Genomic DNA, 16851 nt, shown 5'->3' with positions numbered 1-16851 from the left:
GCTTTGCATCATTTCTCTATTTGCATTGTTTGATGATGCTGCATTTGTCTTTGTTTTTTCATTTGCACCACGTTCCTCTTTTTGTACCTCGTTTTGAGTTTGTGAATTTGAATCGTTTCTGTACTTGAAGCCGTTTTCCTTAACTGAGACGCATTAGGCCGTTGCAGTGCATTTGGCCCTTGTCGGCCACCGTATTCATCCCTTCATTACCACCCAGTTTTTCCCCTGGTTTTCTGCTCTCATCAGTCAGTCCTCCAGCTCCGCCCCCCTGTAAGGCAGTGGAGGCGAAGGCTCGTCCCCCTCCGGCTCCTCGGGTGCGTGAACAGGTAAGTTGGTCAGACGAACTTTCTTGCTGACTCTGGCGTAGATGGAGTTCCTGTCGTGGTCGCTCAGAGTTATCTTTGCTACGGAACGACCGGCGTGCTGGTCGTCGCCACCACCGTTTTGCCGCTGCGCTGGATTGTCGTTAGCCGGACCGGACGACGCGCCGTTGTCCCGCCTTCCTCCGATGGTCTGGAAGAGGTGGGCGGAGTCTAGATCTAAACACACAGAAACACCGTTGAAGAACCAACCATTTCAGTCTTTTCGGGGTTTTACGACCTACAAATTTAATAAATTCCAAATAATGTAATAAGGTATTACATTATAGATAAAACATATTATTACACTATCCATCAGGATATTTTATTACATTATTGGTGAAGTTATTACATTATTGGGTTTTATTACATTTTCCATTGAATTGAGTGCAAATTTTATTACATTTTTAGGCGTTATTACATTATAGGAAATTATTACATTATAGGAAATGATTACATTATAGGGTGCTACAGGGCTGGAGGCCATTCGTCTTGTTTCAGCTCACTTTGGACCTTGTTTCTGTATTAACATTAAACTTTACGCTGAATCGACGTTATTACCCGAATATTATTTTATCCTTTTTATCCTACTTAAAAACATAAGTTTGCCTTAAATCTGCAGTTTGATTCTGAGTGATTTTTAGTATTAATCTTTGATCTTGAACTCCACACTGCAAAAACTAAAAATCTTATCAGGAATATTTGTCTTATTTCTAGTTAAAATGTCTAATTTTTAGTCAAACAAATCTCATTACACTTAAAACAAGTGTCATTACCAGAAAAATAACTTGTTATTTGACAATGTTCACCTGCTTCAAGTAACTTTTCACTTGAAATAAGTGAAAATTGTCAAATAAGTTATTTTTCTGGTAATGACTCTTGTTTTAAGTGAGATTTTTTTGACTGAAAATGAATAATTTTAACTAGAAATAAGACAAATATTCCTGGTAAGATTTTTAGTTTTTGCAGTGCAAGATTTATTTATCTTCCTTTTCCTGAAACTCAGTTGTAATCTGTCATCTCCTTCCTTTCTTTCTCTTTACTTCATCATCTCTTGCTTTTATCTCTACCCCATCCTTTCTCTTGTTCTCCACTCTTTCCCTTCCACCACTCCCTCTCAGTAAACCAGTGAGTGTGACCTTGACTCGGTGGTGCCATCGGGTGGCTCCTCCAGGGAGTGAAGGAGGTGGAGGAGACTTCCTCTGGGACAGGCTCTGAAACAACACACACACGCATTGTGGGTCATCAGGCCATTTCTGTTACAAACAAACAAACTAAAAACTAAAAAAAAAACAGCCAATGTTCAACACTTAAAAAACCCTGGTGGCAGAGTATCACGGCAGCAAGTGGTGGAGTGTAAACATCACTGCTGCAGGAATAAAGGCCCAGAAAAGACTAGACTTCCTCAGGATCCTGAGAAAAACCACACATCTCTTATCTCATTCTATTAGACATAATTGCATTGGTCTGCAGAGGAACCTACGGGTCCTGATCCAGCGAGCGTTACACACATGTTAAAGTCAAGATCATTGTGGAAGTTTTATAAACTTCATTTTACTTACATTTACATTGCTCATTTTATGTCTGTTATTATTTTGTTATCACCCTGTGCATAATCCTGTGGTCTGTTGATGATGTTGTAACCAGTACTGGAGTTGAGGGGGGATGAGGGGGGGATGGCATCCCCCCCTGAAATAAAAACGGTCCAAATCATCAACGAATGTGGTTTTACTGCTATTTCAACATTTAGAGTCATCACCAGAAAAATAACACCAGAAAAATAACTTATTTGACAATTTTCACCTGTTTCAAGTAAATTTTCACTTGAAATAAGTAGAAAAATCTGCCAGTGGGACAAAATTTATCTTCTTATTATAAGCAAAAAAATCTTGTTCCAGTTGCAGATTTTTCTACTTATTTAAGTGAAAATCTACTTGAAACAGGTGAAAATTGTTGTTTTTTCCAGTGATGAGTCTTGTTTTAAGTGTAATAAGATTTTTTGTACTAAAATGAGACATTTTAACTAGAAATAAGACAAATATTCTTGTTAAGATTGTGAGTTTTTGCAGTGATCCATGTTACTTATCCTGTGAAGGACAGAGTCATATTGATAAGTTCAGAAAAGTGTTTTTTATTGTTGTGTTTTGATGTATTTGATGTAAGCCCAGTGGATATTTAAAGCTTACAGAAGGCTGCATTTAACTGCTGCTATGTCATTCCTGCAGTATTTCTGCAGGTGTTTTGGTCACTGCTATTATTTGTAATATATTATATTATTTGTAATCAGTACAAATGATCTGTACTGCAGTACTGGCTGCATGTGCATGTTGCATCATTCTTCGTATGAGTTTCCTCAAAGCTCTCTGTCATCTGGTTCCTAGCGAGCCAACATTTGACTGATACCTCTCATTTTCTTTGTCCTCTCACCTTTTTCATCCTTCTGGATCTCGTCGATCATGGGGTTCTCCCTCACCTCCTCCAGCTTCACCTGCCGATCGATAAAGAGTCATCACATTTGTTGGAAATAGCTGAGGAAAGAGAGCAGGTGATCGTTTCTTACCACTCTGATGAGAGTTGAGGAGAATTTATCTATCTGAGGGTCCTGAAGCTCGAAAGAATGTCTGAAAGAAAAACCCAGACCGGATTAATGTAACATTTAAGGTAGTGCTGTGTACCTTGTAAGGTTGTAAGGTTTTCATGGAATTAGTGATACGTCATCTCCTCAACATGTGGATGAAAAGTTGTTAAAAGAGTTTGGATTGAACAAAGAGGGGTCGATCAAGCTTGTGGGCGTGGACCTGAGATATTCACGCTTATTTCCCACCATGGTCACTGATATTCATGACACTTTATAAACTCGTTCATAACAACATGTGGAAAGAATGATCAGAGTTGACTTGTCTTGGGAGAATCCTTGTGGTTCTTCTGGACTGGACTTTGCTGGCCATGGGCAGCACCAACAGAAGCAGGAGAAACCACCTCTGGGCTCCACAAATATGCAACGTAGGAGGAACGAAATACGGAATTGTTATGTAATTGGGAATTAAAAGTTCCGTTCCGTATTGAACCAATACGGACACATATATCTGTTACAATAGTCTATTAGACAACTACGTTAAAGGAATCCATTCATGTTAATTTTTCAATGTTCATATTATTATTATTAGTATTTGTTCATATGCACTGAGAAATTTATGTTAATATTTTCAGGTTAATTGATCTATGTAATTCTTTGTATAAATGCTGTATTGTTGATTAATTGTATGATTTAATGTGGACCCCAGGAAGAATAGTCTTCATATTTATGCGGACTAATGGGGATCCAATAAATAATAAATAAATAAATAAAAAAATTATGCTCTTATTTATTGATGTCATAATCTACAGGTGAAGGTCGGAACATTTGAATATATTGCAAAACTTCATTTGTAGTAAATTCAACTAAAGGTGAAACAAATATATTACTTCCCACTACATTCAAAGTGAGATATTTCAAGCCTTTATTTGTTATAATTTTGATGATTATGGCTCACAGTTTATGAAAACCTCAGACAAAAAATCTCAAAAAATTAGAATATTTTATGAAATCAACAAATAATTCAATCATCAAAATTATAACAAATAAAGGTTTAACATATCTGTCTTTGCATGTAATGAGACTATGTAATGTATTAGTTTCACCTTTGAAGTTGAAGTATTGAAATAAATTAACTTTTACACTATATTCTAGTTGAATTATTGAAATAAACTAACTTTTACACCATATTCTTCACCTGTAGGCTATATTATACATCTGGGCTGATGTGGACATATACAGCATAGGAGGATATTTCAGTTACTAGTATGGTTGGCTGTCTGTACAATCATGCAAGTTAAATGCTCGTTTTACAGACTGGCTCGGTACATTCTGTACCGGTGAAAATGGCTGTAAATGGGAGGGGCAGCAGAACCATTTCTCAGGAGAGAGGGTCCATATACAGGACTGTCTCAGAAAATTTTAATATTGTGATAAAGTCCTTTATTTTCTGTAATGCAATTAAAAAAACAAAAATGTCATACATTCTGGATTCATTACAAATCAACTGAAATATTGCAAACCTTTTATTATTTTAATATTGCTGATTATGGTTTACAGTTTAAGATTAAGATTCCCAGAATATTCTAATTGTTTGAGATAGGATATTTGAGTTTTCTTAAACTGTAAACCATGATCAGCAATATTAAAATAATAAAAGGTTTGCAATATTTCAGTTGATTTGTAATGAATCCAGAATGTATGACATTTTTTTTGTAATTGCATTACAGAAAATCACAATATTCTAATTTTCTGAGACAGTCCTGTATTTCTCATGTTGTTAACAGTATTAAAAACCTTAAGGTAACTTAGAACAGCAAAAAATGTGTGAGTAAATGTGCGATTAATATGCAATTAATCGCGAGTTAACTATGTACAACATGCGATTAATTGCGATTAAAAAAATTAATCATTTGACAGCCCTAGTTTATTCAAAACAAGGCTGGGAATCGGTGATGTGAAGCGCGTAGCTCACCTGCCGCAGTCCATGCAGACGGCTATGAGGAAGATGGAGAGGAGGATGAGGAGGACGAGGAAGCCGACGAGTCCTGACGGCAGGAACCATGACGCGGCGCCTGCTGCTCCGACTGCTGCCATGGAGACGGATTGGTCCAGATCCGGGGCGTTTCAGGGGATGTTAGTGATGCAGCAGCAGGCACGGCGGAGGACTGGTGGTGGTCGGGGAGCTGGTGGGGGAGGAGGTAGAGATGTTCCTGTTTGAGTATCAGCCACTTTCATCTCACAGGAATGTTTGTTTAAAGAGAACCAGCTCAATATGAGCACATGTTTACATTTAAAGTCATAAACTAACATTGAATGTGTGCATAAGACTTGAGACATGAAGGAAATGAGTCCATGATGACCGAGACGCTGCTTGTACTTTAAGGCTTTGAGCAAACAGATACGAGACGTTTTAGGGTGGGGAAGTTTCAATGACAATTACAGAAGTTTTCTTCTGCCCTTCTTCGCACGGAAGCATGTGAACGAGATAAATCTCTACGATGATCCAGATGTAACCCGGGTCCCTTTTGACCCAGAATCTTTTCTGCAAACACTGACACAGGCCCGGTTCTACGAGGGTGCATAAGCATTGCACTCTCAGTTTATGTGTTTGCATGCTCAGTTCTGCGTTGGTGCAACGTGGAACCATAAATCAGCCAGTGTCCGTCACTCTGCAGTTTCCTGCACCAGCAAGACGCTGCTCTCTGCTGCTCCGTTAACACAAAGTAACATGGATATTCTGCTGCTCCGTTAACACAAAGTAACATGGATATTCAGAAGTGGTTCAAGCACAACCACGCCAGCAAGTTTATATTTATGGTTATATTTATTTTTGTTATTTATTTTTCTATGTTTTATTTTCTGTTGCTAGATTGTCTGATGGGTGAGGTAGCCCAGACTAAATGTAGCATTTTCTTTGTTCTGCAGCGATATTGCTGCAAAAATGCACTTTGCGACACTTTAAATATTATTGTTTGACTGGTATCATTCCACTTGAAATGACTGTCATGTTTAGTGATGGTTTTAAGCTGTATAGATAAAATTAGTTTGACTTTCTATGTTTTATTTCCAGGGTAAGAAACATCTGTTGCTAGATTGTCTGATGGGTGAGGTAGCCCAGACTAAATGTAGCATTTTCTTTGTTCTGCAGCAATATTGCTGCAATAAAGCTGTGGCAGGGTGGAGGAGCAGCCACTCAGCTGATTGGCCACAGGTGTGCCCAATCAGCCTCTCCACCCTGCCTGCCTTCATAAAGAGCAGCTGCACACCAGCAAGAGGTCTGCTGGGAGAGGGCTCTGCTGAAGGTTCTGCGTTGGTGTAACGCGGAACCATAAATAAGCCTTTATTCTGGTGAGATCTGAAGATACAACGCAACAACAAGCGAGTGATTATGTACATTCACTGAGTGAATATTATAAAAGTAAAATATATATTTCTCGCTAGAAATGTAATCAAAATGCATTTTTATGCAGAAAATAACTCAAAATATTGATTTTATTCACTAAAAAATGAGAAATGTCCGCCATGTTTTTTTGTTTGATTCAGTCTGCAAATGATGACGTAAAGCATTCTGGGAAATTTTTCTGGCCCTCGGTCGGCGAGTCAGTATCTGAAATCCCTCGCTGTGAAGGGCTAGATTCATACACACTAGCCCTCGTTATGTCCACTAGCCCTACATGCAAAGAGGAATTGGGACACCACTACCCTCTCGGGAACACGCAAAATTTAGGGGTAGGGCTGAAAAGTAGGACTAGGGGGGGATTGGGACTGGACCTTAGAAGAGGACAATTTTCTATACATTCTTGAGAGTAGAGATCTTGTGGCCACTGGTAAGTTGGCCCACCATTCAGGAACCATGTGGGAGAACAGTGTGGACCAAGATCTCCTTGTGTGAGAAGAGGACACGGCCAGTTGGTGTTGTTGTGAAGAGCGCAGTGCTCGTGAAGGGCTGTAAACCTGTAGTGACTGAGGTTTGTGTTTTTTTTGGAGCAGCCGCAGGAAGCCATTGCAGCTCAATGAACAGAGGTGTGACGTGTTCCCGTCTGGGCCGATCAAAGATCAGATGTGCCGCATCATTCTGGACCTTTTTATGACAGTTTGATCCTACAAGCTTGCAGTAATAGAGGCGGGACAAAACCACACCCAGTACCAGGAGCTGAGTTGCATAGTGAGTCAGATACTGTGTAATTGTTTTAATGTTGTAGAGAGCGAACCTGCACGACCGGGCCCCCGAGGAGACATGGTCGGGGAAACATAACTGGTCACCAAACACGACACCCAGGTTCTTTGCTGGCTAAAGGTGCGGGTATGGTTCTGCGTCACACACACGCAGAGCACACGGCGCACCCGTGACGCCGTCACGAATCGTTCAGACTTCTCCGTCTCTCCATTTGGTCGCGGTGCAGTACCCCCCGCGGCTACTAGTTAGCGATCTTTTTCTGAATGGTTTATCCGACTTTTTCCGGTCACAGTAAATCAAAGAAATAAGGACAACTATTGTGCAAAAAACAAAAACAAAAAAAATCACATATAAACGAAGAAAAAAGCCCTGGAAGTTCACTACTGATTCAAACCGGAAACCGGAAATGCTTCGCTTTCAAACGAACCAATCACAGCCCTCTCGGTCTGCGTGTGGTCTGCGTCTCCTCGACGCGTAGTTACAATTTTCGGGAGGTGCACGTCAGAGACGGCGCATGTGACGGCGTGTCCTCTGCGTCGATCCAAACCACACGCCGTAGACACGGCGTCGTTTTGACGCAGAACCATAATTCAGCCTTAACACAACTAGCTGGTTAGCATCATTCAATTAAATTCAATTTTATTTAAATAGCATCTGTTACAACAGAAGTTGTGTCTAGGCGCTTTCCAGAGACCCAGAACATAAACCCCCGAGCAATTATTACATAAACACAAACAAACAAACAAACATCCATCCATCCATCGTTCCATCCATCCATCTATTTTCTATCAAATCAAATCAACCTTTATTTGTATAGCGCATTTCATACAAATAAAAAATGAAACACAAAGTGTTTACATAAAACATAAAACTTAACAAGACCTGCTAAAACAAACATAAGAACAACTTAACCCTGTACTGTCTTTGGGTCAAAATGACCTAATTCTCCTGTCCTTCTTTCCTCCTGCTCTCTCCTTCCTTCTCCCTTCCTCTTTTCTCCTTTCCTTCCTTCCTTCCTTCCTTCCTTCCTTCCTTCCTTCCTTCCTTCCTTCCTTCCTTCCTTCCTTCCTTCCTTCCTTCCTTCCTTCCTTCCTTCCTTCCTTCCTTCCTTCTTTTCTCCGTTCCTTCCTTCTTTTCTTCCTCCCTTCTTCCCTTCCTCCTTCCTTGACCCGAAGACAGCACAAGGGTTAAAACCATAAAACCATAAGACTTGGGTTAAAACCACAAGAACAGCTAGTTAAAACTAAGGAATACAAGAAAGACTAAAAGGAATCAGCTCAAAGCCAAATTAAAAAGGTGAGTCTTGAGCTTTTAAAAGCATCAACAGTCTCTGACGTTCTCCGGTAGGCTGTTCCACAGACGTGGGCCGTAGTTGTGAAATGATGCCTCACCCTGGGTTATGGTTCTAACGTTGGGAATGATTAAAAGGCTGGTGCCAGACGACCTCAGGGTCCGCCAGGGTTTATAAGGTAAAAGCAGATCAGACAGATAAGAAGGACCGAGACTGTTAAGATATTTAAGAGATTTAAAAACTAATAAGTGAACCTTAAAATCAATCCTGAAGCGCACGGAGAGCCAATGCAGCTATTCTAAAACACTTTTATCCTGTACAGGGTGACGGGGGTCTGCTGGAGCCAATCCCAGTTCATTACAGGCGAGAGGCAGGGGTAAACCCTGGACAGGTCACCAGTCCATCACAGGGACACATATAAACACTCACACTCACACCTACGGGCAATTTAGAATCACCAATTAACCTAATATGCATGTTTTTGGACTGTGGGAGGAAGCCGGAGTACCCGGAGAGAACCCACACAAGCGCGGGGAGAACATGCAAACTCCACACAGACACTGGGCCAAGGAGTCGAACCAGGAACCTTCTTGGTGAGATGCAACAGTGCTAAACCATGCTGCCCTAAACATAAACACTAGCAGGTAAAAACTTAGTGGAAAAAAACTAACTAAAAAACTAACTAACTGGATCTTAAGGGGGGACCCTCCTGCCGGAGGCCAGACTGGGCAGAGCAGGAAAAGAGAAAACAGACAGAGAGAATGAAGAACAGAGAAAGGAGAGACACAGACACCATGGCTAACTGGTGCACTACAGGGATGACTATATAAACAGATGTAGACAGCAGACACTGTGGTCGGGGGGGGGGATGCTGCAGGTCAGAATGTCAGCATGCATATAGCCAGGGCCGCCGCAAGGGGTGTGCGAACCGTGCGACCGCACGGGGCCTCGCGCCCCAAGGGGCCTCGCGCTATGGGCCGTTTTTTTTTTTTTTTTGTTTTTCGTTTTTTCCCTTATAAATATCAATAGACACGTTCCATTACAGACCTAAATGTGTACTAGTCTGTGCATATCAATAAATATATGTGCAATGATGCGCGTGTCTGTTGTTCAATACAACTGATCAGACCAAGCGCAGACACAAGCTGCTCTGATCCAGACGGTGGAGTTGGAACAAACTGTCACACAATGTCGAGAGAACGAGACAGATTCAGGAAATTTCCATCAGGGGATGAAAGAAGAAAAAAACTAAAGAAAATGGAAGAGTTTAGTGCCTCTCTGAAAGGCTCGTTTGATAAATTTGTTACAAATTTGTTAGCAGCCGTGGGGCCCCGCGTCGAGGCAAGAGATGATGATGAGGCAGGGGAAGGTATCCAGTATTTCGCTAATTGGAGAGTTAAAATTGCACATATAGACACTCAATCCGACCCGAAAAGGGCCCCCCCCCCCCCCCCCCCCCCCCCCGCCATTTCGCACAGGGCCTCGCAAATCTCCCAGGCGGCTCTGCATATAGCAACCATCTACACAGACAGGTGGAAGCAGCAGTGGGTTGATCAGAGGGGGGGACTGCAGGACAGCATGCAGCTCCTGAAGCTCCAGCCTGCAAACGGAGAAGAGAAAGAGAAGAGAAAAAGAGGTTGTGGGGGCGGGGAGCACAGTTTCAACGAAAACTCTCCTTTAGGAGGGAAGAAACCTTGAGCAGGACCTGGATCATAAGGTGCTTGTTCTGCTGACCAGCACAACAAACTACAAGAACTATGGAGAACAATGATGGTGAGGAGATACTTATAATTAACTGTGAAATGAAAGAGAAGAAGGGTGAAGGGCACCGCTCAGTGGATCATGTTGGTGTCCACCTGCAGCGTAGCTCTGTAGCAGCATATTTACCACAAAGCTGGTTTGAGACTATTAGTCTTGTTCTATAGCTGCAGCTACGACTACTGACTCTAACACACTAGATAGAGTTTACACTAACTAGAGGTTTAGTTTGTCCCACCTGTCCCTGTCCCACCTGGAGCGGGCTGGAAGCACTGTGAGGATCATGTTTTATGATTTCTCCAGTGCCTTCATCACCATCCAGCCAGAACTGCTGAGGGACAAACTGGACCATGCTGAAGTCTGCCAGCCGCTGACATCATGGGTCCTGGATTTCCTCACAAACAGACCACAGGTTGTGAGGACAGGAGGCTGTGTCTCTGACACGGTGGTGTGCAGCACAGGAGCTCCACAGGGGACCGTCCTGGCCCCCCTCCTCTTCACCATCTACACGGCTGACTTCACCCACCACACATCAACCTGCCACCTCCACAAGTTCTCGGGTGACTCCGCCATCGTCGGTCTCATCAACAATGGAGACGAGAGGGAGTACCGAGAACTGAACCACAGATTTGTGGACTGGTGCCAGCGGAAACGCCTCCAGATTAATGCTGGGAAAAAAAAGGAGCTGGTAGCGGACTTCCGCCGGCGCAAAGTCACCCTCTCTCCGGTGAACATCCAGGGAACGAACATTCAATTAAATTCAATTTTATTCAAATAGCATCTGTTACAACAGAAGTTGTCTCCAACAGAAGTGGACTCTTAGGGGGCGAATAGACTTGCTGTTCAGAACGCGTACGCATCATGGCCGACAAACGTATCCTGCATTCGTTTCAAGCGTCGACATGCACGTGTAACGGAGTTAATGATTCCACTTGCCATTACTAGCTGTTTGGCTATTATTTATGAGTTTTAGAAGTGTCATTGTATGTTTACTGTTTTATTTTGTTACTTTTACTGTAATGTCACTCGTATGTACTTGAACGCCTCACTCACGGGGATTTGACGGAGACGCCTCATGTCGGGTCTTCATCTCTGATGCTCGTGGTGAGTCGTCTTATGTTAAGCTCCGTTGGTAACTTTTGTGTGATTTATGTTTATATATATGTTGAGTTAAGCCCCCGGTTACCATTACAAATGCTTTGTAATGATGCGAGTCGGCTGCGGTCCGTGTGGGACGATTTATGGAGCAGGTTGTCTGAGAAATTACCAGCTACTTTTAGCTTGTGGCTAACCCTCGTGGTATAGCTGGCTAACTCATGTCGTTTTGTCTCAGTGTGTGTGCGGAGCTGTGAACTGAAAAACTGGCTGTTGGAGCTAATACTGTGATGTTCTATTACCAGGTTCAGCCGAATAAATATGAGCGGAACCAGAAAATGAACGTGTGTGCTTCTTCTTCAATTACACAACGCAAGAGAATGAGTACAACCGCTACACACACGTTCTCCAAAACACACTGAACATGACCATCAGTTCTGGCGCTGGTCTCGGTCAGATACCAGCTGACCACAAGTGACGACGCGGAGGTTTTATGATGTGACATCGCTGCTGCACAGAGACAAACATGCGTCAAAACAGCGGGCGACACATCAACACAGTACCGGTGCAGATAGAGTCGTGCTCGTTATGTCCGTGCTCATGGGAAGGTCAGCGGTGATGGTGATGGTGCTGGTGGGCTGTTTTGCCCACCCGATCATCAATTGTCTGAGCTGATACAGAAGTTCTTCACTCATCGCTTGACCGACAACGACACATTTTGATGTATAACACACCTGGGTGTACGTTACGGTTCGGGCTCTGAAGCGGCCGAAGACATGGCATAAATTTCGCCAAAATGACGACGATTAATTAAAAATGTTCAAAATGGCCGTTCCTGTTCGGTTTCGGCCATGGTGCCAAGAGACTTTTCTTTAAGTTGTGCCATGATACAGGTGTGTAGCGATTTACAATACGGTTTGTACGTCAAACCGTATTGTGGGGGCTTGAGGCACAAAGTTTTCTAGGGGGCGCTGTTGAGCCATTTTGCCACGTCCATTCATGCAAACCATGAAATATCAAATTTTTCGCCAGGCCTGGCTTTGCATGCAAAATTTGGTGACTTTTGGGGGCACATTTAGGGGGAAAAAACGCCCTCCTTTCATCAGAAGAAAGAAAGAAATAAAAATTCCTACAGATACAATAGGGCCTTTGCACTGTCAGTGTAATAACAACAAGGGGCTCATACCCCCTGGATTGAGGTTACATCTGGGGTGCCACAAGGGGGGGTAGTATCCCCCATATGTCTTCCTCCTCTATATGGCCACGAGGGATGCTGTGTTTGAGGACACCCTTGATGTGGGATATGCAGATGACATCGGGGTGTCGAGAGCAATATCCATATCCCACATCACATCTGAGCCAGCACCTGGAGGCACCAAGGCTGGATGAACGGGCAGTAAAGAACAAAATGTTGCTCAACGGTAAAAAGTCGGTTGAACTATGAATATGTTTTGCGCGAGACCCACCACAACCTCCCCCATTGATGCTGGGAGGACAGGAGGTACCTGTTGTGGAGACAACAAAGTATCTCAAATCCTTAAAATGAATTGATATAGTTGAATTAAACACTGCACTCCCTAATGTATAAGGCACACAAACATCTCCTTCCATCCTGCATCCAGAGTCTGTTCCAGGCTAGAGAGACTGCTATATATAATAGAACCAAAACTAGGATAAATACTAAAGAAAGATGCATATCGGTTACAGGAGTTAAAATATGGAACAGCCTAAATCAGTGGTCCCCAACCTTTTCTGTACCGCGGACCGGTTTAATGTCTGACAATATTTTCACGGCCCAATCTAAAAGGTGTAGCTGATTAAAAACTAAATAAAAATGACCGGCATCATTTTTGAAGAAATAAAATGAAATAATGGAAATTGTAAATTACCTATATAATATCAGTGTTTCTATAAATGTGTTTTTATGTTTGTTTTCTCATTAACGTTATTTAAAGCCAGGCTTTTATTTTATTGTTGCATATTACGTAGACGGATATTTAGTGCTTTTATTTTGAAGGCGTCTCACCGAGACCTCGTAAACATCCGGCGCTTCGGACTTTAACGGTAAAAGTTTAACGGCAGTAGAAAGTGTGTCTGAAAGACTAAACTAGTGTCGGGAATGCTGAAGTGGAGCCTAACTGACACAAAAAGCACCTGCTGATGAGGATTTGTGCAAATTTTATACCGTATTTATGTCCAGCTTGAGTTTGGTCGCTTATGTATTGTGGTAGCTTTATTGCCAACCGAGCGAGCAGCTGCGTCGGTCTGTATTTAAGTTAAACTTATATGAATGTAGAAAGACTAACTATTTTATTTTATTTTATTCCTTTATAGCTGTTACGGTGTGTTTTGCAGTGTATTTACATCCAAGGAATAAAAAACATTGTGAACCATCAGTTTGAGAGTCATCCATCATCAGTCGGGGATTCTACAGAAAATATTTTTGAATTAAAATTTTTTTTTTTGTTTTTTTTGTTTTTTTTTTTCTCTCTCTGTGCGGCCCGGTACCAAATGACCCCAAATGGGGCCTCAGGCAGGGGGGCGCAGGCCTTTTATTATTTTAATATTTCTGATCATGGCTTACAGCTTAAGAAAACTCAAATATCCTATCTCAAAAGATTTGAATATCCTGGGAATCTTAATCTTAAACTGTAAGCCATAATCCGCAATATTAAAGTAATAAAAGGCTTGCAATATTTCAGTTGATCACAATATTCAAATTTTCTGAGACAGTCCTGTATACTGTCTAGTATGGCATTTGGGACGCAGCTCATCACTCCAGACCAGGAGGGAGGAAGCTACAGTGAAGCTGGTCAGGGACATGCATGATGAGCAACACCCTTTGCACGACCTGCTACCTCCGACTCGACGCAGCTGTACTGCCAAGACATTGAGGAACCAGCACAAGCTGAACCCAAGGCCAAGACCAGCAGGCTGAAAAGCAGTCCTGCAGACTGCAGTTAGACTGTTTAATGACACTATTTAGATAGCAAAGACACGGCATGACTGCTAATGAACATTGCATGGTTGCCCTTAAATGAAATATTTTTAACTTTGGAATTGTATGTTTTAAACTTGTATGTAATTGTATGTTTGTTATTGATTGCTGAACAATTCTGCTCTTTTTTCAGTGGAGCCCTGGCTTTCACTGCTAGCTGAATTGAATAAAAACAAATCAAAAATCAAACAAGATGTGCAATATCTCCCTAACTCATACACATCCTACCTGCTTTTTTTTTACACCGTTTTTTTTCCTTCTCGTACTGCACTACTTTTATTTTTATTCCACTGTATCTACTGTTTATATTTTGTAATGACTACTTTTTTCATCCTTCTTTCGCTGCATGTGTGTGAATTTCCCCACTGAGGGATGAATAAAGGACTATCTAATCTAATCTAATCTAATCTAATCTTTACTGAACACTAACTAGAGGTTTACTAAACACTAACTAGAGGTTTACTAACACTAACTAGAGGTTTACTAACACTAACTAGAGGTTTACTAAACACTAACTAGAGGTTTACTAACACTAACTAGAGGTTTACTGACACTAACTATAGACTATATTTACTAAGAAGAAAGGTTTTAAGTTTAGTTTTAAAGGTGGAGTTGGTGTCAGCCTCCTTAACCCAGATTGGAAGTTGGTTCCATAGTAACGGTTCCTGATAGCAGAACGCCCGTCCTCCAAATCTACATTTGGATACTCTAGGAACTACGAGTAAACCTGCACTCTGAGAACGGAGAGCTCTGCCAGGAACATAAGGCACTATCAGGTCTTGCAAATATTGCGGAGCTAAGCCCTTTTGCGCTAACTCTGGAGAGACGTGGTCTGTCCTGCTGATTCCTGTCAGTACTCGTGCTGCTGCATTTTGGATCAGCTGGAGGATATTCAGAAAATTACTTGGACATCCTGCTAATAACACATTACAGTAATCCAGTCTAGAAGATACAAACGCATTAACTAGTTTTTCTGCATCACTCTGCAAGAGGATTTTCCTAGCAACCACTATGTTCGCCAGCAAGTTAACAGCTAGTTATGAAATATCTACCAAGCTCACTGGTGACAAAAGTAGTGAACTAGCTTACGAGCCAGGTGAATTTTACTTTCTTCTCTTGAATTTGAACCTCACCACACTATTCAATTCAATTCAATTCAATTCAATTTTATTTATATAGCGTCTATTACAACAAAAGTTGTCTCTAGACCCATAACATGACCCCCCGAGCAAATATTACATAAACAATGGCAGGTAAAAACTCCCCTAGTGGGAGAAAAACCTTAAGCCAAATACGAATGCATAACTGTGGATCCTCTTAAAGTGTTTGAACTCATAACACAGAAGTTTCACACAACAGGGGCCTCAAAACGAGCCCTGGCTCAGGCCCTCAAAAAAACTTGAAGCAGCCCTGTGATCTAGAATTTCTTTCCAATAACATCAGTAAACTATCAGCGTTTGTGTTTCTGTAGGAGTCTATGACATGTGGGTGCATGTTTTTTATCAGTTTATGTGAAAACCCCACTAACAGGAAGTGTCATACGACTGCTGCAGCCAGATGTTAACTACAGTTTATGTCATTTACAGCAGCAGGGAACAAAGGACATAACTGTCAAGACACTCTCCTGGAACGAGTCTGAAACACTATGCAACTATCTGACCATGCACGCTATATCATTTATCAGTTCATATCTATCCACAGAAATAGATTTATTTTTTCAATAAGCATTTTTAACAACACTGAAGCATGGATTGTTCAGTACGTTAAGATAAAGTGGTTAAATGAGGATAAAGTAAAATGTGCAGACGAACCTGTGCTCTGATGGTTCTGGATCAGCTGGGACAGATCTGGAGTGAAACTGTTCCTGGTTCCCGTTTACTTATTGACAGACTGAACAAACAGTGACCTGCTCTGCTGTGTGAGCAGCTTAAAGACACACACACACACACACACACACACACACACACACACACACACACACACACACACACACACACACACACACACACACACACACACACACACACACACACACACACACACACACACGGCATCCTCCCAACCGCCACAATACGGATATCAGCTTCATCTGACGTTTTTAGTTTTTCTCCAAACATCAAAAAAGCATGTTTTACATTCCTGTGTCCTGCTGTTATTTCCGATATTGTTTGTTTTTTTTTAAACCAAAATCATCCTCAAATTTACTTTTTTTTTCCTATTATGAATAGTGTCAGATGTTTGTTTTTATTTTGTTAAATGTGGAAGACTTTCAACCAATGACGTCAGACCAGCAGGAGATGGCAGTGTGAAGACACGGCCCACCTCTCCCACATCACTTCCATCCTGAACTGAAACATTTTCACCTAATCTGAAGTAGAAGACCGGAGGGAAGAGCGTTCCCTAACCCTAACCCTAACCCTAACCCTAATCTGAAGTAGAAGACCGGAGGGAAGAGCGTTCCCCTAACCCTAAACCTAACCCTAACCCTAATCTGAAGCAGAAGACCGGAGGGAAGAGCGTTCCCCTAACCCTAACCCTAATCTGAAGCAGAAGACCGGAGGGAAGAGCGTTCCCCTAACCCTAACCCTAATCTGA

General features: G+C 41.9%; 1 protein-coding gene across 1 annotated transcript; it reads right to left on the bottom strand.

The window, feature by feature from the left end:
- Positions 1–246: 246 nt before the first annotated feature.
- LOC133418941 (uncharacterized) lies at positions 247–16200 on the bottom strand. Its single transcript, XM_061707865.1, has 6 exons — positions 16068–16200; positions 4910–5120; positions 2920–2980; positions 2787–2847; positions 1499–1573; positions 247–539 (listed from the first exon to the last, which is right to left on the bottom strand). Exons 2-6 carry the CDS (start codon positions 5029–5031, stop codon positions 247–249), a joined length of 612 nt encoding a protein of 203 aa, XP_061563849.1. The 5' UTR covers positions 5032–5120; positions 16068–16200.
- Positions 16201–16851: the final 651 nt, after the last annotated feature.

This window comes from Cololabis saira, chromosome 2 (assembly GCF_033807715.1).
Source record: "Cololabis saira isolate AMF1-May2022 chromosome 2, fColSai1.1, whole genome shotgun sequence".
NCBI classification, from domain to species: Eukaryota; Metazoa; Chordata; class Actinopteri; order Beloniformes; family Belonidae; genus Cololabis; species Cololabis saira.
Note: the sequence above shows the minus strand (reverse complement) of the source record. Positions and strands in the feature narration are given on the sequence as shown.